This window comes from Phalacrocorax carbo, chromosome Z, assembly GCF_963921805.1.
Source record: "Phalacrocorax carbo chromosome Z, bPhaCar2.1, whole genome shotgun sequence".
NCBI classification, from domain to species: Eukaryota; Metazoa; Chordata; class Aves; order Suliformes; family Phalacrocoracidae; genus Phalacrocorax; species Phalacrocorax carbo.
The window spans coordinates 47,057,531-47,083,355 of NC_087548.1; the positions used below are offsets into that span (position 1 = coordinate 47,057,531).

General features: G+C 35.1%; 1 protein-coding gene across 1 annotated transcript in view; it reads right to left on the bottom strand.

Annotated features, from left to right (window-relative positions):
• CNTNAP4 (contactin associated protein family member 4) overlaps window positions 1–25,825 on the bottom strand; it is a 241,114-nt gene that overhangs the window by 35,949 nt on the left and 179,340 nt on the right. Inside the window, exons 11-15 of the mRNA XM_064438555.1 lie at window positions 19,816–19,922; window positions 17,174–17,293; window positions 12,995–13,192; window positions 6,700–6,856; window positions 3,332–3,459 (exon numbers count right to left, since the gene is read on the bottom strand). Of these exons, the coding sequence (XP_064294625.1) occupies window positions 3,332–3,459; window positions 6,700–6,856; window positions 12,995–13,192; window positions 17,174–17,293; window positions 19,816–19,922 (710 nt within the window). The remainder of the gene's footprint in view (window positions 1–3,331; window positions 3,460–6,699; window positions 6,857–12,994; window positions 13,193–17,173; window positions 17,294–19,815; window positions 19,923–25,825) is intronic.

Genomic DNA, 25,825 nt, shown 5'->3' on the forward strand with positions numbered 1-25,825 from the left:
CTTCTGAGAAATGGGTATTTGCTACTAGATTGTTTTTGTGTTCTCCACCTATCCAAAGGTACAGACGAAAATAAATGACATCAAAACTGTATTTAATTAGACCCTCATGAGTGTCTGCAACCACAGTATAAAATCTTTATAACAGTCTGCTTCCTTCCTGCAGCTTCAAAGTGCTACTAACATGCTATTTCTGATGTTACAAGAGAGTTTAGACTTACTTCATCAGTTTTTTTGAGTGTGAAATTTAACTTGTAGAACTCAGAAACTACTACAACCCATGGCTTTTTAAATTTTTTGAAAAACTGAACTTTAAAGAAAATTTTTATTATAAACACCACTGCTGATACATGAAGACCATTGCAAAAAATTTTAATAAGTCATACACACAGTCATTTCCAGTGAAATATTTAAAATAATAAAATAGAATATTTATTGTAAAATATAGAACATAATTATGTTGTATATGAGAAAATATATTAATATAATACAATATATTATATATCCCATCTATTACATATGATATAAATTATTATACTATAAAAATATATAATTATATAGCATAATAATGATACAAAATAAGTAATATATGATATATGATATAAGATATATGACAAAAATATATAACATATTGTGTGATAGTTCATATTTTTATATTTCATTATGTATTATCATACATCTATGTTTTTACTCAACCCCTTGCATTTTGTATTTATGCCAAAATTCTATGATTTTACATTAATTTTTCTTTCAAAAGTTCTATATTGTCTTCCCAAATTTTAGTCCCTACCTTTCTAAAAGCATGCCATCTCTTACTAGCCTTGCCTTTATGATGTAAACGGCTAAGAAAAATTACATTATTACTGCTGTTTTTAAAAAGTCAAAGTGAATGTTCTTTTTCAAGTTTTTTGCTGTATTATTGCCATTAGCAGTTATATACTGAATGTCTTTTCACTGAGAATATTTCAGTCCCAAATTGCTTCTTTCTGAATTCAAATTCTATACTGTTGTCTGACATTATAAAAATATTTCTCTGACATTCAGACTCTGATTTTTGTGCTTGTCCTCATGAAATTTTAGAGTTCTCTATTGCAGCTTGTCTAGAAATATTGTGACCATTTAGCATCAGTGTGAAATTTTGCAGCAATTCAATAACTCAGACTAAGCAAACATCAAAGAAAGGCAGGGAGGTCAATGGGTGTCAGAAACGTCTGTATGTTTTAATGATTCACCCAGGGAAGATAGTTGGCTTCCACGTTTTAAGGTTTGTCATAATTGGGGTCAATTTATGTAATTAATAGTAGTTGGGAACTTGGTGAGTAGTGAAATTGAAATTATCCCCACTTATTAGTACTACATAAGCTGTAAATACTTCTGTTTCATCACTGTTATTGTACCTGGTTTCTTTGTCCCTGACCACAACAGAGGTCTGCCGCACCGTAGGCTGTATAAGCATGACCAGTCAATTGAGGGAGGTGGTTATCCACCTCTACCCCAGACTTTTCAAACAACATCTACATACTGCTTCCAATTTTTGGCCTTCCAGTGCAGGAATAAGCAGGAGTGAGTATGGGGGAAAACACCAGAATGTTCAGGTCTGGAACACTTTTCCTGCCCTTCAGGCTGAGGAAATAACTAGTTCAGTCTGGGGAGGGACAGCTTTGTGGGGGACCTGACAGCAGCCCCTGAAAGCTACAGGAAAATTACCAAGATGGAGTCAGGCTCCTTGCATTGATGTAAGGTGTGAGTATCAAAGATAATAGGTATAAACAGAAACAACAGAGTTTCAGGCTTGATGAGGACAATGTCTCAATGAGGACAGCCAAGCAGCAGAGTAGGCTACCCAGAAAAAAGTAGTGCGGGCTCCATCCTCAGCGGCTTCAAGCCACAGTTTGACAAAGACCTGTGAGAGCTAGTCTGGGCTCGCGGCTCATCCTGCCTTAAGGAGGAGACGTCGTTAGGTCCTTTCCACTCTAAATTATACCATAATCCTGTATCATAACCCCATGGTTTAACAGTTCTTTGTTAGGTAGGATGAATGATCAGCTCACAACTGGATGTCAGATGAGTGAAAAGGAAGCACTCAGCAGTTGGGTATTTTTTCTCTTATAAATTTTCATAAGAAAATTAGAATGCACTGCTGTAACACACATCTGTTAACAAATCTTCCAGGCATAATTACCCTGACAAGTCACAGGAATGAAAGCAGAAATGACATAAAAATAAATGCTAATTTGTATTTATTTATCTATGCAGTCTCCTGAGTGAGCCTAAAAGTACAGATCAGTACTTCTTTACTGGTATTCATTTCCTCTTATTCATAAAGGCTGAAGAAATTTAAAAAACAAATACAGCATCGTATGATGAAGGAGGAAAATCATATAATGAATAAAAATAGTAATTTGTAATTATTTTAAACAATAGTGAAGTTCGTGAAAACTCATAGGGTGGCATTTCATGTAAAGAAATTAATCTTATTAAATATTTTCATTCCTTACTCAACTGTAGACAAAATCTTGCCCATTAAACTCTTCAGTTAAGATCTTTAGGATGATCTATAGCATTGCTTCTCCTAACTTTTGATTATAAACCACAGCGGTCATAAAATTTTGTGCAATAGTTTACTATTGAACATAAACCAAGTCAGTTTTCTCTGCCAGTGAAGATGGGAATTAATGAAATCACAGATCTTCAAAAAGATATCAGTTTTGCTCAAGTTGTCTCATTACCTTTAAATGATTTCTTCATACATGACTTTTTTCTGCTTACTACACACATATTCAGGATGTACAAGCTTTATGTTTTGAATTACTGTATAACCTTCTAGATTTTAAATTCTTATGTGGAGTTGAAATTTTGCTCATAGATATTGCATCTACTGGATTAATGTCCTGCAGTATAGCTTTCCGAGCTGCACAAATACTCAGAGGATTTAATATGCATAAGGTTTGGTGATGGAGACATGCTTATCTAGTGAAGCGTATGTTTTTCCCAGGGTATGGTAAGCAGTTATGAATTCCCCTTTATGTAATGCTTTATTCATAACTTAATTCAAATTGCACAAAACACACTAGATTTTGTACTCAAAATATCTGTTTGAAAACTATGCTATTTCAGTCTTCGCTATTGTGTATCATCAAAAATACATCTTTACAATTCCACCCTGGTTTACACTGGACCACGGCATTTTGTCTTCTTCCTCTCTAATTACTGAAAGAACTTGGTGAAATTTTTACAAAAGTGTATCTTAGACTGTTTGGCAAACAACATTTAGTAAACAACATTGCAGTCAAAACCCATTGCTGCTTAGCAAAACTCTGCAGTCTTTACTTACTGTCACCATGGCAAAGCAAAGGCCCCACTTTGTAAGCCGCCTCAGAATTTGGTCTGTCAGTATCTGTGATCACAATTTCAGTTACTGGTAGATGCTCTTTGTAGGAGAGGAATCCAGTATCATTAGTCCTGGAAAGGTAAAACAAAGGCCACAGCTCTCCTAAATATTTCTGACAAACATTTTGTTATCATGCACACATTGCTGGGGAAAATGAAAGAATTAAGTTATGAAAAGACACACTGCATAACTCTATGGGTAATAGAAGCAACTGTGAATACAAACATACGCTTTGGTATTAATATTGTGATTATTTGACAGGACTGAAACAATTTCATGGGAAGTGGACAGTTTTATGGTTGTTCTTCTCTGCATAAGCATAAGAAAACTTTTTTGACGTAATTGGGTACCTATCTAGCTGCCTAAGATAAGTGTTTGCCCATGCCAGTAATTGTGTGTTGCAGAGGACATACTGTATTTATAATGGCCTGTCTTTTCATTATGGAATATTAAATTGCTTTGTATAACTTTCAATTAAGTCTAATTGGGTTTTTTTTCTCCTTGACAGAAGTTAAAAAAATCAAATAGAAAAACAGGAAAATACAAAGTCATGCTGAGTGTACAGGATAAGCAGCATATGCTACAACTCTGTAACCCACAGAAGAGGAAATACGTAATCTAACATTCAGAGCACACACCCAGTACTTGTAACCTTAGACCAAACTCTTTGTATAAAATCTTTGTTAACTTAGTGTCAGAACTGAATTTCTAAATTTCATAAGCACAAGTTTTGGCCCTAAAATTGCTTTCCCTGAATCCATGGAAATATTCAGTCACTCAGAGCCATGCCGGAAAATTCAATCTGTCCATTCAATCTATTTATAGTTGAACCTTCCCTTTAATGGGCAATGCAAATAGCTCAGAAACAACAGTACAAATTCAGAGATGGGAGGCAATCTGGAACTCACACTGTTCAGACATGAAATGTGAGACACACACCTTAGCAAGCAAGACATGTTTCTCTGGGAATGTGGTTAGGATTAGCAATCCCCTCAGTACAACATGCACTGGGACTGAGACAACAGGAAGAGACTCCATACTTGTGCTGACTGACATTAGTGATTTTTCTCCTCTCCCCCCTCGCTTTACTAACATCACCATCTTTCTCCCATATACAATATCTGATTATCTGTCTTGAGCACAGTGCACACAAATGTACTTTTAAATTTTTTTCCAGAAACCCTTTTTCCTAAGTGAGGAATATAAAACATTTTTAAAAAAACCCACACGTGAATTTTTGATGAGGTGAGATATTGCAGATTTCCAATTCAGAACTGAAAAAAAAGTCAAAACACTGAAAGTGTTTGCTTCAATAAAGCTGTGTTGCAAATAAAGGGAAACTGAATAGAAACTAGCTTACCTCTTCTGCAGAGTGAATTTGCATTTCTGTGGATCTTTAAGAACAGATTTTTTAAGAAAATATCCTTTTTATTTTAGACTTTGAGACTTGAAATTTTTGATTAGTCAAAAAAGGATTTTTATAGCTAAATCTATGTCCAACCTATGAAATAAGATAGCTTTCGCTATGAAACTAGAATGTAAAAACCTATATTTACAAAACCACACTGTGTGTAACTCTGGTTTTTTGTGCTGAGGAAAAAGCACAGCTCAAAAAAGCACAGCTTCTACCTATTTTTTCCATCCTATGAGCAGTATTGAGTCAACTGATTCAAACTCGTAGTCTCCAGGGAACCAAACGTTACATTAAGCACAAGTACCAAAATAAGTGTAAACATAGCCTCCATAACATTTGAGTTACTGGGATAAGTCTTCACATAAAATGAAAATAAAATGTCAAAAGTGGACATATACATAAATATAAAACGAGAGGGGTTTTCTTCAATGTAACACACAATGTAAGAGTTCTATATTTTCAATCTAATATGCTCATCAACATATGCAAATTACTCAAACTGGTTATAGTAAAGAAATGCATGTCATCCTCTACTTTATTTACAAGTATGCTACCATTATAAATTAACCTATGTATGTGAGCATGGATTAAATGAATGATAAAACTGAGAAAGAGTGTATTACATATACTAGCAACTACTCAAAATCCTGTCCCAAAGTGTATGCATACTTTAACTCTTACTTTGCTGTTTGGAATCAAAAATTGTTTGTGGTTTTGTACAGCACAATAATAGGAAAATTCCTAGTGTTCTCTGTAATTGTTTAATCTCTTTATTGGAATGAACACAACATATGCATATACCACTCTGGAAGCTTTACTGCAGATATAAGTTCTTTTCCTACAGAAACTTCTGAAGCTTGTGAAGAATTATTCTTTGACTAACTCTTGTTGTATTTTCACTTCTGTGTCTACTAAGTTCCCAGCTCATGATGAGAGAATAAATATTTTCCAACCAAATTCACTAGTTTTTTCTTTAAAGGAAGGGTGGATATCTAGCTTGGGGAGAAAATAATGTATTGCTTCTTTTTTGTACACATGAGGATGTTCCTAAGTACCTTCCTTATATTTTTACATTTTCGAAAACCAGATGTTGATACATTTATTAACATGCATGTATTAATCTACTTACTGAATTGGATTTATATAAGTTAAATATGCTTTACAAGTTTAAAAGCTTAAAAGTGTCTTCATTTGAAAAGTCCCTGTTTGCTTTATAAAGTCCTATATTGCACCGGAGCTATTGTTGAGAGAACTGTCTGATCCTCTTAAGTGAAAAGTCAGGTTCACATTGGACATTGTAACAGGAATGCATCTCTTATGTTATTTATTTGAATGGGACCACAAATAACATCAGAGAATTTCAAGTACAAGTGGAAGTTCTACATTTTAGAAATCATTCTGTTCCCTTAGACTTGGATTCCATGTGAGTGCTTTGCTTTCCTGATGGCAAGGGTTTTGCTTTCTTGATGGCCAATTTTAATTATCTAAGTTGTAGATGACAAAAAAGGAAGTAAGAAATCTAAACTTAAAAGTGTTTAAGATTATGCTAAAAATTAACTTACTTTTTCCAAGAACATTTTATTTTAGCTTTAATTACTTTCACTATTCTAAAACTAACTGAAGTTTTACTGAGGACCAGAGCTAACATCTTAATATATAACATGCAATATACTAAGTAACTAGAAAGTATCTTTGTAAAATTAAACTCTCCCCAAAATTCAGAGTGAAAGAATTAGCAATAATACTTAATATATATAGTTATAATTTTGTGAGAAAATAAGTTCTATATCAAAGAAGCAGGTGACAGAATGGTGTTTTAAATGTAGTAAGACCTGAATATTTTCTTTATTTACTTTCCAGGAAAAAGTGTTGTGAATAAGCAACAGTAAAAAGTCACCATTCATCTCTGTCCGCATCACAGTTGCAGTAATACTGGGAATCAATGCAGCTCCCCTCTAATCCACAAGCACATTTTTGTACAGCAGGCAAGGAACCTCCCCAGTAAGTCTGCGTTTCATTGGTTCTTCCAATCCACCAGCTCAGTGGCATCCCATCTAAAAGGTAGGTTAGAGAAAATCAGTGCTCAGTCTTGTCTCCTACTTCTCCTAGTTTTTCTCATCCAAAAATTTTTCCAAAAGTTTAAACAAAGAAAAATCACCCTCAAATCTAAAAACCTTAAACAACAATTGGAAAAAAATTACTACCTTTACTTGATAAGTAATTACTCATTTTAATACTTCGTTACCAGGTATTAAATGATTGTCACAGGTTTTTGCTTGCATTAGTGGAAAAGGGAACTCACAGTCCCTAGCTCAGCCAGCCATGATATTAGAATCATTTATCTTAAGCAGTCCATTTTTATAATTCATTTTAAAATGGTCCATGAAAAAGGAGATACCATCACCCTGAAAATCAAGGTAGTTTATATTCCCAAGCAAAGATCAATTTCAGATCATGGATCTACCAGCAAGAGAATGAGAAGAGTTACAGAAAAAGCTACGCAGAAAAGGTCTTATCCTGCTAGCAAGAGTACTACAGAGTACCTGTGTCTGTGATAAACATTAAGCAGCCTAATAGTGGTGTTAATCAGAAATGGCCAAGGACAGCTGTTAGGTCACAGGCAGCAGATTCAGGATCTATATACTCAGAGACAGCAGAAATCATGTTAATGGTGCCCCCATAAGCAAGTTGATGGATCTGGTGAACAGAAGTGAGGTTTCCCAGGACTACTACATCTCTGTGTGGTGCATCCAGTCAGCATTGTTTGTGGCAAAATAATAAAACTGGATGTTTCCTTAATGTTGCAGTACTGCAGATTAAGCTTAAAGATGCTGACAGGCAAGCACAGCAGCAGAAAATATATACAGAATAGCTAAAAGATATGAAGCATGAAGATAAACCATCTCAAATGAGAAGGAAGAAGGGTGACAGATGCAATGCATGAAAGTCAAGGCATGAGAAGAAATAAAGTACTGTTGAATTATAGAGTTTCCTATAGATGCACTTCTTTTTGCTGCTGTTGGATCTCCAAGTTTTCAGCAGCAAGCCCCTACAAAGAAGCTGGAATTTATCCTAGTCTCAACTTTACTTACAACTGCCACTGCTTATTAAACCTCACTGTTAGAGAAGACCTCTGTTACGCTGACAGTCTCTCAGATCGTGAACATATTGACTGCATTCATTACCACACAACTGTCGGCCCAGCAGGCCAAAAAACAGTGTGAGCAGTTTCTGGAAAAGTCAAACTTGCATAATGGCATCAATGTCCAATATTAGTGTTTGTGTTTGCAAGCCATCACAGGAGGAAGAAAACCTAGAGACAGTTTATAAATAATTTATCAGTCAACACTTTAAAAAGCTTCCAACAACTAAGACTGTAAAAAGCAGAGTATTTCTGCTGTTTCAACAGCATGCCTTAGCTTTATATTTTAGTCATGAATTAGTATTCTCAGTTTTCACTGGGGACACTGTGCCGTGTTTAAAAGCTGGTCTCAGTTATTTGTTCATACAGCAGGGTGAGGAGAGAGTAGTTACCAAAATGCTGCAAGTTCATACTGATTAGCCCAGATTGTTCTCCCTGCTTTGGCAGAAATATTGCCTAAAGAAAATAAAGCTATTCATTAAAATGTCTAGAAATTTCTTCATCGTGATCACATAAAAGTATTAACAGGTGACTTCTTTAGTGGCATCATTTGCAAAGGCTATCCAGGCCGATTGAATTTATTGTGTTCTTAAAACATAGTCACTTAAGAATCACTATGTGGACTTCATGTTCCAAAAAATATTTCATGTGACCATCATCAAATTCTGTACTTGTCAGGCATAGCTAGTGGAGATTATAGACAGCAGAAGTGGGAGGGATTGAATTGAGCAGGGAATTTGGTAATGTACCTCTTCGCGCTGTGCTCCTAATAAATGAAACAGAACAAACTTATTTCAGTAAAATGTTATTTGAATTTTCTTTCAACGTCAGATATGCTTCAGTTATTAGCTATGTGTGACTGATTGTTTTTTGTTTGTTTTGTAATTCTGACTACAAAACATTCAAATAAACATGCATAAAAATCAGAAGCAAACACATAAAGGTGATCTTAAACAGGAAAACTTGGTGAAGACTATGTTCATATGCTGAATAGATGAAATAACTAAGTCAGGAAGTCCAAAGTTTCAAATTAGATCACTTTATCTTCCTAAACTTCCCTCACACTTTTAAAGCATTTGTATTCCAAACAGAATTCTTATTTAGCTCTCTGAGCTCTCCTACATAGGCTGAGCATCCTATAATATTTAACTATAATTTACACTTACAATTGCAATGTCCTTACAAAAATTTCTAATGAAACTTCTAAAATTTATGTTACTATGTCACACAGAGATACTAAATGTTAGGATGCATACCTGCTGAAGCAACCTCAATATTACATGCTTCACATAAAATTAGGTGAGAAAGATATTTCCAAAGCTCTCAAAAATACAGAACTATATTTTTTGGCAACAGTTTTAAATATGAAAATATTACTCTTCAAAGACAAGTAATATGTTCTGTCTTCTCTCCATACCTTTCAGTAGAAAGATATATCTTGAAGAAAAAAGACATGAAAACAACAAAGGATCCCTAATTCCTCTTTTTTTCCCCCCAGCTCTCTGATATCTGGTGATAAAAGGAAAAAGTATTTCATGGGGTGATATGACCTTAAAATTTTCAAAATATACTGGAATTCTCCCTTTCCGTGATATCGCCAAGATCTAAATTCTTATTTGTAGAAACAAAAAGATGATAAATTGGAGGATATTTGAAAACTTACTCTCACAGCTTCAGAGACAAAAGCCCAGGGTTTACATTTTATTTTGTTCAAAGACTAAAAATCTTTACCAGACTAAAAACATTTTAGCATATATTTACAATAGACTGTCAGTTTAGATGCATCCCAGTTTTAACTAGGCCTTATCTAGGAATTGCCAGTTTTGCTTAACAGTAGATTGCTTGACTGCTTCTGAAACTGTACAGGTGTCTTTGAGAAATCAGTACTGAAAAAAGCTAATTCTGTAAATAGATCTGCACTACAGTGTTGTGCTGCGCTAGATATCTGGTCTATACAACCTAAAGGTGAATCAGTCAGGTTTTCTTTAGCTACAGCCACTACAGTGATCACTGTGTAACTATAATCCTAATCTTCCACAATTTATCAAACATGTTGGATGTCTACATGCACCAAGATTTTGGAAGAAGTGGTTGATACTCCAGAAGGTTAAGCTGCTATCCAGAGGGACTTTGACAGGCTGAAAATAATGGACTGACAGGAATGTCATGGAGTTCGAGAAGGGGAATTGCAAAGACCTGCACGTGGGGAGAAACAGCCACAGGCAGCAATGCTGGGGCCCACCGAAATGGACAGTAGTTTGTTAGAAGAGGGCCTGGGGGTGCTAGTGGACAGAAGGTTGAATGCGAGCCAGCAATGTGCACTTCCTGGGCTGCATTAGGGGGTTGAGGTTTTGCCAGCAGGTTGAGGGAGGTGATCCTTCCCCTCCATTCAGCACAGGTGAGGCAGCACCTGGATAATTGTATCAACTTCTGCGCTGTCCATTATAAAACAAAGATGGAAATACTGGAGAGACCCCAAGGAAGGGCCACAGAGATGACTGTGGGACAGAAGCATCTCTCCTGTGAGGAAAGGCTGGGAGAGCAGGAACTGTTTAGCCTGGAAAATAGAAGGTTCAGGGGGATCTTATCAATGTATATAAATACCTGAAGGGAGGGTGTAAAGACAACGGAGACAGGCTCTTTCCAACAGTGCCCAGAGACAGTACAAGAGGCAAAGGACACAAAGTGACACATGGGACATTCTGTATGACTACTGGGAAAATTTTTTTTCACTTTAAGGGGGACTGAGCACTGGCACAGGTTGCCCAGAGAGACTATGGAGTCTCCATCCTAGGAGACATTCAAAAGCCAGATGGACTTAGTCCTGGGCAACCAACTCTAGGTGGCCCTGCTTGAGCTGGGTTGTTAGACCACATGACCTCTAGAGCTCCGTTCCAGTCTCAGACACTCAGTGATTTGTGATTCTGTGATTCTAAGACTGTGCAAACTCATATTATTGATGCTGATGAGGTTCAGATACTGAAAACAATGCCTATTTCTGTGGATAGTCTAGGTGCACTGATGACTGAGTTCCCTGACAAAAGTACCAGCACATACGTTCCAGAAGAAAAACACTTTTTTCCTTCTTCTTGCAGGTGAGGCTTAGCCCTTCAAAAGCAAAGAGCAGTCTATATCTACAAAGGTGCATCTGCTTTTCCTCCCAGGAACTTTATCTGTTTTTACTCTTACTGTGACTGAATGGGTCAAAAAGGATCTGTCTTTATTAAAACATCAACCATGGCCACTATCCTTGAACTAAAAAAGGGCAGATCTAAATCCTGGAATGTAAAAATCTAAATTTTATTTTAAGGAAGTGATTTGAATTAAGAATGTTAGAAAAGATAAGGCAAAATTAATAGATCCTCTAAACAGTTATATATTGTGGCATTTGTTGCTTTCAGAGGGAAACATAAACCCTAACTCTCTTTAGTAAATAGTGTTTTTCATCCCTATGTCACAAGACCCAGTGTTGCCTTTTTTAAAGCAGCCTCACTGCAGAAGCCAAAACCGACCATCACTAGATCGTAGCTTTCTCTTACATCAAAGCTTTCTCTTTCAGAACAAACTAAAGCCCACTCTTCAGTGGAATGGCAAGTTGCATTTAGTGCAGTCTTTGGCAGCGTTTAAACAAAGAACAATTTTAGAAAAACTGTAGAACTCACAAATAACTTTCCCATGCCTGTTTACTCCTAGTGTTCAGAACTCTAAATTTTAGATGGCTTACCACAATTGACTGATTGCACTCTTTTAGCTCTCTTGAGAAACCTGCATTTCTCTGCAATGTTGAATCACACACACACAAGAAAAAAAAAGAAGTAGAAAGTCCTGCTTGCCTGGGTCTTTCTGTCTCTTCTTTGACCTAATTTTTTTTCATGGTTTCCAGCCTGATCACTCTGCTGAAATTGGTGAGTTGAGAAGGTGGGAGTTCTTTTTTTGGTTTTCACTCAATCTATGTGACAGTTAAATAGCCAAAAGATATTAAATACCTAGAGAGCACAATCTTGAAACCCTCTGCATGGTACAAACAAGGCTTTTGGATAGCTAGCCATAACTTTAATTTGGAGTCCATAGTTAAAAGGGAAGCTCAATGGGAGATGTTAAGCAGTAGCTTAATGTTTTATGCTGTGGAGATGTTTTCAAGCAGATATTCTGTTGAGAGTGAATTCAAGTCTAAGGAGTCCAGTGACATAATTAATAAGAAATAATATGTAAGGAAAGAGTTTAGAGACAGAGATAGTGACTTTTACACTCAGAGGCCTGCTTAGTAGGAAAGAATGCCAAAAAATCAATTTGAGCAGTTTCATTGTTTCTAGCAGTCAAGTCAAAAAATATCACTTAGGTTTTCAAAATACAGTAAACAATGAGATTTTTACTTTTATATTATTTACAATACTTACAATGGATTTTTATGGTAAAGTCTGTTAACTGCAGCTCTCTGTCAGAGAAAGTTAATATTTAAGTAGACTACATAACTTCATTTTTCTTTGAGTACGCCAGAGGATCTCCATTCATTTTTCTCATAAAACAATTATACTTTTTCAATAATCCACATTTTAACTAATGCTTTTCTTTTATGCATTGTTATGTTGGACAGTGGAAATTTAATGTTATTGATGCTTTTTGTCAAGCACTCACAATATGCACATTAAGTGTTCAAAAATATTCAGTGATAAACTTCTGCTGATATCTGTGCACTAATCTGTGTTCTTTTAAGGAGACATTTCCTCAGTAATTCCTTCATTAAAATTTAAAAATCCCTGGATGGCAGAAAAACATTAGCTCTGATAATAATAATTTCTGTTAAAGACATGAGATAAGTTAACTTTGAGAGCACTTAATTCTGTGAATGAATATCATTATAAATTGACATCTTTGTTTTTCTGGTTCAAATAACTCTTGACAACTTAAGATAACCTGAGTACTAGATATCCAAAGTAGTTCAAACTCTGTGGTAACAAAATTCCATAACCTTGATAGAAATAAATACCTTCAGTAGTCAGTAAAATAAAATGCACTATGCAAGATAATAAGATTTGTCTACTTTACTTACCTTGCTTATCTAAAAGCCTTGATTTTTTGCAGTGGTAAGCAAGCTCCTGTTCACAGTGCTCTGCATGGTTAATTGTAGCCTGAAGCTGGTCTAGGCTGGCAGAGTACTTGAAAAACACAGTGTGGGGGTTCTCTCGATTAGCGTTTTTGACTCTGGTTAGGTTGGTGTTGTTATGCTGTATAATTGTCCACGTTGTATCTTTCAAAACGCATGTGAAAAGTAATAAAGAATGACAAATAGCTGCATAAGTTGGTAATGGAAAGGGAATGGATGATGAAATCAACCAAACTTTAAGATGACTTCTTTGATCACAAAAAGTGCTTTTGGGCACATGAAACAGACATAAATCACTAGGCATAAATGAAAACAATTAATCATTATTTCTATTTATAAGTAGATTATCGTACCATGACTGTAACAGGTATTCAGATTGTTATGATTATTGAATAAGGAAACAGTAAGTTAAAACACCCAAATAATTGTCTCTGAAAAAAGATATAGTTTACTTGGTAAAATGCAATAAAAAAATAGAAAGAAATAATACTCACTATTGTTACTTTTCCCAGGCTTAAATTGTTTATAAAATAACACTAAATTCTATCCTAGATTCTAGCTACATTACATATATTACTATAATTTGTATTAATTTATTTTGTGTGAGAAAATAACCTACAATCTTTTCTATTATACAAAGATGCAAAAGTAGCTTGCAAATACTGTATTTACTATAAAACTCAGATTATGTGAAGGTGAGTTATTCTAGCTATCTAAATTCAAATAGGAGTCATTACTTGAAGTACTATTCAAAACCTGTATTTAGTCAAGGACTAAGAATCACAGCTTCCAAAGTTCAATAGAAAGTTGGTTCCAAACACCTGAAGTAATACTAATTTATAGCACCCACCATGGTTTGCCCACTTGACTTGGTACTAGTTCAGAACTGTGAGCTGCATTTCCTTAAAACACACATGCTGTTAAGTCAACTTTTAGCTCAGATACTGCTGGGTAAGGCAGCTATGTACTTCTTTCCATTGTGTAGGCAGGTCTTATTATTAATGTAAACTGGGGGTGTGCAAAATATTACCGAAATATTTATTCCAGAAGCAATTGAACTGTATCTACAAGATTTTTTTGCATGAGTCACTAGTAAATATTCAGTACTCCAAACAGGATTTCTGGAAAATATGTTCTGAAGTAATGCTCTTGTAATAAAAGAGCAGAAAAGGCTTGCATATAAATATACATATAATTCAAATGGTAGAATAATAAACAATATGTTTTATATTTATAGAAAGTATATGCTGTGAAACAGACTTACTCCAACTTGGTGCCGTGTTGTTTACACTAAGCAACAAAGCAGTTCAATAGCTTTCCAGATACATTAATACTTCACAAATATTCTTTCATTAAAAGTCTTCTTTTAACTTCCTACAGCAATTACGGAAAACATTTTTAACTGCAAGAACTTACTACAATGCAAAACCACACGGATCAACTACTAAAACTGATGTTACAATACTTCCATGAAGGCATTACTTTAAAAACTACCAGAGGCCATAGGCTTTGTATTTACTTTGAGACTAGAAAAATAATTTTCCTGTACATTGAGACACAGGAAGAATGAAACTGGCTGTCACCATAGCACAGGAATGCATTGGTCACTCTGTCCCATAGTTTGCATAAAAGGAAATGTAACATCAGACAGCCTGCTTGGGATTACAGAGATTACTTCCTCCATGTTCTCCAAAATATGAACTGCCTGAAATATTGTGGGCTGATAAAGGCTCGTTTGATTCTGCTTTTTTGTACTTTTGCCAAGCCCCCTTATCTATGAATACGGAAGCACTGAGCTTATTCTGTTTCAGCCTCCACTTGCAAAGCCTGTAACCATCTGAGCCCCATGACTAAAACCCACTTCTAGGTAAGGGTGAGCACACTCCCAGTTAAAACTGGTCTGGGTCAGTCAAGTCGAGATTCATGTTGGCTTCATTATTGTATTTTAATGGTCAATATAATTTGAGTAGATATGAGAAATACTATTCTTTCTAACTTGTAGTATTGATGATAATATTTCTGACATTCTAGTAGTAGTATATCTCACTATTTAAGTCTTGTATTCTATTTCAGTAGCTGCCTACAGGCCACACATGGCTGACATTATAAGATATTTATAGAGGAGAAAGAACTCATGGTGACTTAAAGGACAAGTATTCATCAGAAATCCTAAAGGAAACATCAAGGTGAGATACCTATTCAAAAAATATTATATTAAAAGGAGTTTTTTATGAAACATTTTATAAATGCCTACCTGTTTTTTTGTCAAATTACAAAATTTTATTGAGTACATGCTAATGGTTTCAAAAAGCTGATGGCTGGAAATATAGCAAACTTAGATTTCTTTTTGTACATGCACATACACACAGTAACAAATATATCTAACAGCTATGCTGAACATAAAAACTTAAGGCAAATGGATCAGCTATCAGACTTGTCATCACACTCCCAAATTTACAAAGAAAAAGAAAAGCAGGTCACTGCAAAGTTTGGTCATCTTAATGGGCAGCTAAACGTGGACTGTAGGCTTTTCTTTCTGAAACTGACCTCCAAGAGTAAAACCAGGAAAAGGCACCTTCCTCTCAGCTGCCTGAAAATAGAGCCCCATGAATGTCAAAGACAGGCAGTGCTGTAAGAAATGTGGGCATCTGCCTTCCCTGCCTCTGGTGGGAAAAGGGAATACCAGTCATGAAGAAACTGAGAACAAAACAAATACAGAAGATTCATCCTGTCAGGCTGCATCTTGAGATGAAGAACTGATCAATGAGGTTTGCTTAATGTGGTGAATAAAGAGTGACTGAGGAAAACAGTAACAGCTGTTCATGGACACACAAGGATAAATCAGACACTACTCTGCACCTTGGAGGGTTATACCCATTTAAAAAAAATGTCGTCTTTCTGCCATGATTCTTTGGTGTCTTTTAGTCTCATCGGGTACTAAGATATTTCTTTTTAATGGTCCGTGCCAATGTGAAGTGTGCCCACCATGAGCTAACACAGTTCACTGTAGGAATCAAAGTCAGGAGCTGACATGGTGAGACTAGTTAAATTGCACAGACTAACTGAAATTGTAAGAATTCTATTATTTCAATACGTATAGTAGTGTATTCTTCAGATTGCTATAAAAATCAACCAATGCCACTGGCAGAGCATCCTCCCAGTTTCTCAAGAAATAGATGTGACCACAAATTGTTTACAAATCAACATCAAAAGCTTATGATAAGGTTTTTAAGTAAAGTTCTCAACTCTTAGGACACACCTACACTAAATTCAAATATAGCTTATTCATGTAATCTAAACAGTTGTAACTGTGTAAAAATAAATCTTTCTCACATAAAACAGCAAAGTGTTGCCATCGTTTTGGCTGGGAAGCAATTAAATTCAATTAACTCTAAGTAAAAATAAAAGGAAACAGCCACAAATAAGACAATAATAAATTGCAAAAAGACATGTAAATATAACCTTCATTGAAAGGACATATACCAAAGGCATACATAGACAACATCAATGGGCTTGTTAAAAAGCAGACAGACAAAATACTCTATCTAAACTCCTAGTGATATAAATGGTCAGATTCAAAGAACTGGGTGCAGAAGAGAAGGCAGGGTGCCTGAAAGTAAGGCTGTGAGAGTCCCACTGTTTGCATTTGTGTTCTCCAAAAAGATCTACGCGCAGCTTGAAAAATTAAGCTTCATGTCTATATTCTTCATAACAAAGAACAGTTCTGTTTTACAATTTTTCAGAAGGCTACCAGGAAAAGTCATTAATATTCTAAAAACCATAACTTATTTCTCAGTTCCTTAAAAGTCCTCAAGAGGCTGTAGCTTCAATGAAAACAAAGCTGCTCCCCAAAAATGAACTAGTATGACATTGTCTCCATATGGAACATGCCCCATTTATGCAAAACACAACAGGAACACAGCGTTAGCTTCACAGCCTGAATCCTCTTTTTATTCTAATTTCTCTGCCTAAATCTTTCCCAGTATTCTCAGCTAAGGAGTCACCTTCATTTTGTTGTGCATTAAACTTAGGAACTACAGAGGCTTCTTACTCAATAACTCATGTTTGAATATAACGAACATGCATACAGACCCAGCTGTGAGTTAAGGAAATTTATCACCTCACCTGTCATATTACAGTATACAAGAAACGGTCTCAAGGGGCCACTTCCATCTGAATCAATATTGTAAAAGCCTGAAGTGTTCCCTCTGTGCTTATAGGCTTCACATGATTGCTCATAGATGGCTGTAAAAGAACACATTCCATCACAAATGTAATGGCATAATTTTACATTTTATTCAGGAAATTAAAAAAAAAAAAATGTGTGCAGAGCCTCTCAAGGGGGAAGAGAAGTTGTGAGTGTTCATTGCTAAAGAATAAAGAAGAAATCACATAATCAAAACTATACTTTATTTAAATTCGTAAAGCGCATTTGGGTTTTTTTTATCAGGGAGGTCACAAGTGGTATTTTCAAGCATTTTCTTCCATATATCAAGCTGGAAACTTCAGGAAGGAAACCATGAAATGTGGGTGAGTAAATGGTTGTAAAAGCTACCCAGTAATGTAAATGCCAAGAGTATTACATAGACCATGGCAATCAGATTTGGAGGAAAAAAACACTAACTACCTTAACCAAATCATATTTTTGGTATTGTTGTTATTACATACAACAGAAGACAGCCAGTGTTTCTAGGCGTTTTGATTGCCTCCTGGCATTTTTGGCGTTCACGCTTCTTACTTTCTTCCCTTTTTAAATGGAAGGGCAAATGTCTTTTTGGAGACTGCAATAAAAGAACTAAATGAGCAAAGACAAGATGACAGCTTCTCAGTCCCATGTCGTGTATGCTTTATAGCAGTAAAAGCCTAAAGAAAAGTCTGTGATGACATCTTTATGATCAAAAACCTGAGAGAAAGGACTTTCGAGTCCACCTCTTAGACAGGAACCACTGAAGACAATGCCACAGCTAGACAACATTAGCCTAACTTCTCCTTAACCATTATATTGACATCGAGCAGTCATACTGTCTGGTCTTTCTTTCCACATTTACACTGTATGTTTTATCAGTTATTATAAAAACTTGAAAATACTCTGCCAAAAAGAAGGAGCTGATAGATTCAGAAAAAATAGTGAGTGTCATACATATAAAAACGTAACTCCATTACGATTAAGTCTAGAAGATTTTGATCTCTATATATTCAGTTTATTTAAATATTTTTTTTAAAAAAAAAAGCTTTAAAGTACTAGTAGGGTAATAAAAAGAGGTGTTATTTTTTAAAAAGAAACTAATTTTTGGAAGAGTGTGATCTCTGTGGGTTTTTTTTCTTTTTTTTGGTGGTTACTGACTTTGCAACACACCCAGGTAAACAATTCATTTAGATTGCTTACTCTATAAAATATTCAGAATGCACCATTTACGTAATTTTCAAATGGAATTTTATGATTCCTTATAGTAAATAGTCTTAGTTAAAGTTAAACATGACAAAGATATTCAATTATTCATTAAATGTTTTATGAACATGGTAGTGTGTATATTAATATTTCAAGATCAGTAACCTATTTCTAGGCTTATAATAAAAAGAATGTTTCTTTGACAATTCAAGGGGCATTTTTTCTTTAAAATTGCACAGAAGTGTGATAAGATGGCCAAGAATTATCCTAGGTTCTTGATTTGAAATAATTATTTAAATCACTAAAATCAAGTACTAAGAGCCTTCCATTTTTTATCTGTAGATACAACATTTTGTTAATCATAAACAACCATCCTGGAAGGCTTTCATATGTATTTTTGACCATGAATAAAAGTTCAATAACTCTTACAACTTTATTACATATTATACACTGTGGTATTCAAAAGCATCTGTACTATCGACATCCTTTCTTTGCTACAGAAATTTTCATAAAATTGTTGCTTATGTCACTACTTTCTTCACAATTAAGACATTACAGGAAAAGTCGTCACTGTCGTTGACTCTATGCAAGTCAGATTTAATAGGTTGATTTCTAAAATCAATGATTTCTGGAAAAATCCTATGTGTGTAGACATATGCTTTTTTTCATAAAAACTGCCAACAGGATTGTAGAGACTTTATAAGGACATTCTATGAGGACAGAATTATTTATCTGATCATTAGGGAAGTCTTAGGAATTTTTAAAAATTATCTGTAAAGTTTCATAAGGTTATTGGAAACATATAGTGAAGGTCAGATTAATGATTTATTCCGCTTCCCAGAACACACTTAAAGCAATACAAATGTAGAGCATACTGTGAAATTAGTTTCCATTTCTTCAGCTGCTTTCTGTTAGCTTTTTTTTTAATTTCTCCTAATCTACTCCCTGATTCAGCAAACTACATAAACATTTGTTTAGGGCTAAACATGTGATTACCTTTATACATTAATGTAGTCCCATTATCTCAGAAATAAATATTATTGATGGTTGTGAATGAATAAAGATTATTTTAACATAAATATGTTTACTAATCTAAATAAGTTGTTGATTCAGAAGATGGAATTATATGGATGGAAGAGGCTATTACTGACCATCTCGTGTTAATTATGAAAAATATGAAACAGATAAACATTAAAAATTTCAAGAAGTTTTTGCTGCTACATATTTTGAATTCTCAAGGCCTTTTTTTGAACCAACTTATGAATATTTACATCACTCAAAAATTTTCTAATATGAGTGATCAATAGAAATATATATTTTTGTTGTAAAAAATTTAAATCAGAAATAAAAGCACAGTCAGAAAACATCTTAGACTTACAATCATGGCAAGTAGCTCCTTTGTAACCAGTATTGGCACAGTTGCAGTAGAAGCTATTCCAGGACTGTGAGCATTCACCACCATGTTCACAGTAATTAGGCAAACATCTAAAGTGAAAAACAAAGGGCATTTTCACTCTCTTTTCTTTACATATCACTTGTACTTATCAAGGGTTGGAAAATAATGGAAAAGAAGTGTAATACCATGAAGGAAGTCCTCAGGCTCATTGGGGAAGATGTCAATATGATTACTAGAAAATTAAGAGAGTTTCTTTTTTCTTTCCCACTATGCCTATTGTCTATAATAAATATATTAATTTTACAATAAGCCTGTGAGAACAGAATTGAAGTGTAAGATGCATAATTGTTACTTATTACCATTCAACTCTCTGCAACTCAATGCAGACTGACAAACCAATGAAAAATTTACTTGCTGATAATTCACTGACAAGTTCTGCAACTGATAGGATTTCTTCAACAAGATGTGTCACAAGGCAATATCACAACAGATATCTTCCTATTATTATACAAGTAATAGATTTTTTTAAGATCACATAACATATAAAACTGACCATAGTACCCGACAGCTATTTCTTATTCTAAAATCATGGTTACTTCCTACAGAGTAAAATATTCGGATATCCAGTATGTCAGTTCCATCACAAAGGGTAACTGCCAGTAAAGCTGTTTTCATTCTGGTGACATGAGCATAAACCTGAAGAATTTTGGTAGCTTTCTTCTGGATTTACAGTGGTTGACTGCAAAGAATATTTGCCTGTAACTGTTTAATACCTAAGACTGCAGCACTATACCTAAGTATAAAATATTGTGTGAGATTAAAAAAAAAGAAAAATTATCTTTTTTATAAACACAACTGAAGATATAGTGAAACAGAGTGGCACACATTAACCAATTATTTACTAGCTTGCACCTTAGAAATTAGTTAACATCCTAATTGCAGTGAGTGTATGTGTATATGTGGGCGTATGTGATATAGTTTAGAATAGATATAAGGCCTTTATGTTGGCATTAAGCAAAGAAAAAAGAAACAGGCTCACTAATATTCATAGGATCTTAAAGTACCTTTTAATTCATTCAAGAAATCTTAGGAGGGTATTAAATTAGGATTGTATAAAGTCCAGCAATTCACACATCTGCCCTATGAATAATTCAGGGCCTTTGAACATTCACTCCTCCTGACTCTCAAAGAATTTTCTCTTCCTTTCATGTTTATAAACAAGGATAAGCAGAGATTTTCAGAGAAGGGAAGAAAAAAAATTAGCAGATAAAGAGTAGGTAAAGTAAGTAAAGTGATGTAGTTCACCTGTTTTCAAGGAGATAAGTGACATTTTTGCCAGTGAAAGAGCTGATCTTGTATCTATTTCTCACTCATTGAATGTATTTCTAAGACAAGTCTGTAGATGTTATATGTCTCAAAGACCTCTGGTTTGGAACATAAAAATTACCTTTATGTTTACAATTACTTTGATATTATACACTTTGCTTGAAGGAATTGGATAAATTCTTAATTTATCCTAATAATTCTTAGGATTAAGGTTTCATGTTGCTTTCTACAGTTTATAAATATACTTCTCCTCCAACTTAACCACCATTCAGGACTTTCAGTGCCTCCTCTGACAGGTGCTCTGCTTGCATGTATTTCAATCATAGGGCTTTTTTTTGTCTTATTCCTTTTTAATAAAGGCATCATTATCCCAAAATTGCAAATGATTTACATGGTGATTACTTGTATTGATTCCCTGTCCATATGAATTAATCTTCCTAATAGTGTTCACAAGATGAAAAGCTTAGATGAAATTGATGATGCTTGAACCAACTTTAATAGAAGTGAAAATAATTTACAGTATAATTTAAATCTTTTAACATCAAATTTTACACCTTCTCTCTGTTTCATAATGTATAATAGAAAGTAGCCACTAGCTACATCAAAGTGAAGCTATAATTACATTATATGCTGCAACCTTACCCAAAGCAAGATTTAGAACAGTGCTTTCTCAGAGGAAACTAATCTTTTTAGAAAAATATTTCTAATATTAGAAAAAATATTTCTAATACTTAATTTGTAAAAAGTAATTTTTGGATGCATCACCATGTCTGCTTAAATCAGAAGAAACCCAGCTGACTAAGCATTTAACACATATTACTCTGTAGTATGCTTTTAAGCATATGACATCTGAAAATTATACATGATTTAAAAGCAAGGCAGCAGGCTAATAATAATTAGCTAATACTCAAGCTGAACATGAATATACTTTTGAAAGAAGGAAAAAATAAGAACTTCATATTCCAATTATCTGTTAAATACATTTTTTTGTACATTATCTGCTTATCATCGTTCCCAACTATGGCTAAAAGATATTTTGAAAAGATTAAGTAATTGCTGCAATTTTCATTATTTTTCTTTCTTCAGTCTTCAATTTAAAAACAAAATAATATTTGAAAACTATCTCAGTGCTAGTGTCCTTTTTTTTTTCTACATACAAAAACATTTATTCTGGGTTTTGTACAACACACTACTGCTAAGACATCAAAGGCAATAACTCCTGGTAGGCAATTGTATGTTTCTCTGTAGGGCTTGATGTAATTATGACAGATTCATCTGGTACTCTCTCCTCAGAGACTAAATGTGCTAACTTTGTAAGGCTTTTAGAACAACATTGTGTCATTTAAAGTTATTTTGTCAATGGTTTATGTATACTTAGTAGTTATTAAACCAACATATATTGATAAAGGAGCTGAGAGAAAAGATATTAAGGAAAAATATATGAAAAGAATTGTTTGCATGCCCAAGAGGTATAGGAGCAATGGACAAAATATTATACAATGAAAAAGATAAATGAAAGAACATGGGACAAGCAATGACTGGAAAGAATCATAATAATTTTGGCATAGGAGGAAGAATTGGAAATTTTATGGAACTGAGATAATACAAAATAGGAAAAGGGTAGGGATTTTTTTGTTTGCTTTTGTTTTTCTTTTTTGTTTAAAAAGAAGAATAACCTAATAAATTATATCCCAATGAATACATGAATGGGTAATCAGCTATCTGTCAATAAGGATTGTAAATTACCTAAAGAATAGTCTATATATCTTAAATATATATATCTATGATATAAGAATGGACTCAGTAGAACTATTTTCAGTTTATTTTCTATTGTATATAAATTCAGATCACTCTACAAACTAATTCTTATTTGTGTTCATGCACTTTAAATGTGTAAAACTATTACATTTAGTGATCCATTGTTTCTACTACAAAAGCCATAAAAAACTCCAGAACTGGAGAATTGCTTCATTATTTGGAATTGGAGATGCAAATACTCCAATAAAGACTTCAAGTCAAAGAAGTGGTTTGTCTGCTCTTAGCTGTAGGGTGGATATCTACCATGAGGAGCACAGTGGCAGAAATGCTGATTACTTTAGTTTAGGACAACAAAAGACATGTAGAAATCATTGTAGGAAGAAAATATTTTCTGTCAAATGATATGGTGCACAAGATGATACAAGCTATCTATTAGAAATTTTTAATACATGTAAGCAATTTTAATGTTGTCAAAGAAGAAAGCATCTTATCAACTGGGATTTAAGGTAAGATGTAGAATTAGTTTGATAAAGAGAAGCATGATGTTTGTTCCAGATGATGAGCTGCAGACATGAAATGGAATGAGGTTCTGTGAGAAAACTGGAAATAAACAGTCCCTGGAACAAGCTAGCACAAGACCAGGAAGACTTTTTTAAAAAAATTGTTTTGAAATAAAATATAATAAGTATAATGAGATCGATGAAAATGGGTGGATTAAATTTCAGTTTTGATAAGTTAGGAAGACATATTGTAAGAATGCTGAAAGCTGAAAACTAAACCTGGCAGAGCTAGTGAAAGAAAGGTGCAATTGTCAAGATATAAGGAGTCATGAGTTAACATTAGCAAATTTTAGAGAAAATATAACCAATCCAACAAAAGACTGCCATAAAGACTATTTTTTTCATTTCATGTCATTGATCATGGGAAACCACACATAATTTTGATGAACTATGAGAGTAATATAAGCTCAAAAAGAAAGAGTTAATACAGTGACATAAAGTAATAAAAGGACTTTGAAAAAGACTGTGGCTGGGAAGCTTAAGTGGCTTACACAAGTCCATACTGAAAAAAATGGATGGCAGTGGCATCGATATAAAATAAAAAAATTGATATAAAAAAACTATCTTCATATGCTATAAAAATGCAGCAAAATAAAAATATGGGGAAGGGCTACATATTTATCTAATCCCTTTGATGCAGTGCCTACAAGCAACAAAAAAGCAATCAAAAAGGGTGCAGTTCTGAATAAATTGAACTTCTACTGAATAAAAGACAAATGTTATGATATCTGGAATACTGTAAATAATGCTGGAATTCTGTATACTGAGATTCACAGGATGACTTTATACATATTTATACACACAAACTTCTTTTTAAAATCTACATGCACACACTTACATACAATGGCCATTCAAAAGCCGAAAGGAACTGGATTCACTAGATTTCAAAATGTATCATCTTCCTTTAAAAAATGAGGTGAAATGTCTCTGCATTCATGGAGGAAGAGATGGTTCTTAAACCACAGCTCTGAGATGAGCATTTTAAGAGGTCCCCATTACACTGTACATTGAAAAATCCATGGTGAATTATAGGATCATAGAATTGTTAAGGTTGGAAAAGACCCTTAAGATCATTGAGTCCAACTGCTAAACTATCACTGCCAAGTCCACCACTAAACCATATCCTCAAGCACTACGTCTACCTTTCTTTTAAATACCTCCAGGCATGGTGACTCAACCACCTCCCTGGGCAGCCTGTTCTAATACTTGACAACCATTTTGGTGAAGAAATTTTTCCTAATATCCAATCTAAAACTCTCGTGGCACAACTTAAAGGCCATTTCCTCTCGTCCTATCACTTGTTACTAGGGAGAAAAGACACACCCCTGCCTCACTACAACCTCCTTTCAGGTAGTTGTAGAGAGCGATAAGGTCTCCCCTCAGCCTCCTCTTCTCCAGACTAAACAACCCCAGCTCCCCCAGCTGATCCTCATAAGACTTGTTCCCTAGACCCTTCACCAACTTTGTCGCCCTTCTCTGGACACACTCCAGTACCTCGATGTCCTTATTGTAGTGAGGGGCCCAAAACTGCAGACAGTACTCAAGGTGCAGCCTCACCAGTGCCGAGTACAGGGGCACGATCACCTCCCTGCTCCTGCTGGCCACACTATTCCTGATACAAGCCAGGATGCCATCAGCCTTCTTGGTCACCTGAGCACACTGCTGGTTCATGTTCAGACAGCTGTCAATGAACACCCCCAGGTCCTTTTCCTCCAGGCAGCTCTCCAGCCACTCCTCCCCGAGCCTGTAGCATTGCCTGGGGTTGTTGTGACCCAAGTGCAGGACCTGGCACTGAGCCTTGTTGAATCTCATACCTTTGGCTCCAGCCCAATGATCCAGCCTGTCCAGGTCCCTCTGTAGGGCCTTCCTGTCCTCCAGCAGATTGACACTTCCACCCAGCTTGGTGACATCTGCAAATTTACTGAGGGTGCACTCAATCCCCTCATCCAGATCATTAGTGAAGATATTGAACAGGACCGGCCCCAACACTGAGTCCTGGGGAACACCACTCGTGACTGGCTGCCAACTGGATTTGACTCCATTCACCACCACTCTCTGGGCTCAGCCGTCCAGCCGGTTTTTAACCCAGTGCAGAGTGCACTTGTCCAAGCCGTGAGCAGCCAGATTCTCCAAGAGAATGCTGTGGGATACAGTGTCAAAGGCCTTACTAAAGTCCAAGTAGACAACGTCCACAGCCTTCCCCTCATCCACTAAGTGGGTCGCCTTATCATAGAAGGAGACCAGGTTAGTGAGGCAGGACCTCCCTTTCTTAAACCCATACTGGCTGAGCCCAATCCCCTGGGCGTCCCGCATACGCTGCATAATGGCGTTCAAGATGATCTGCTCCA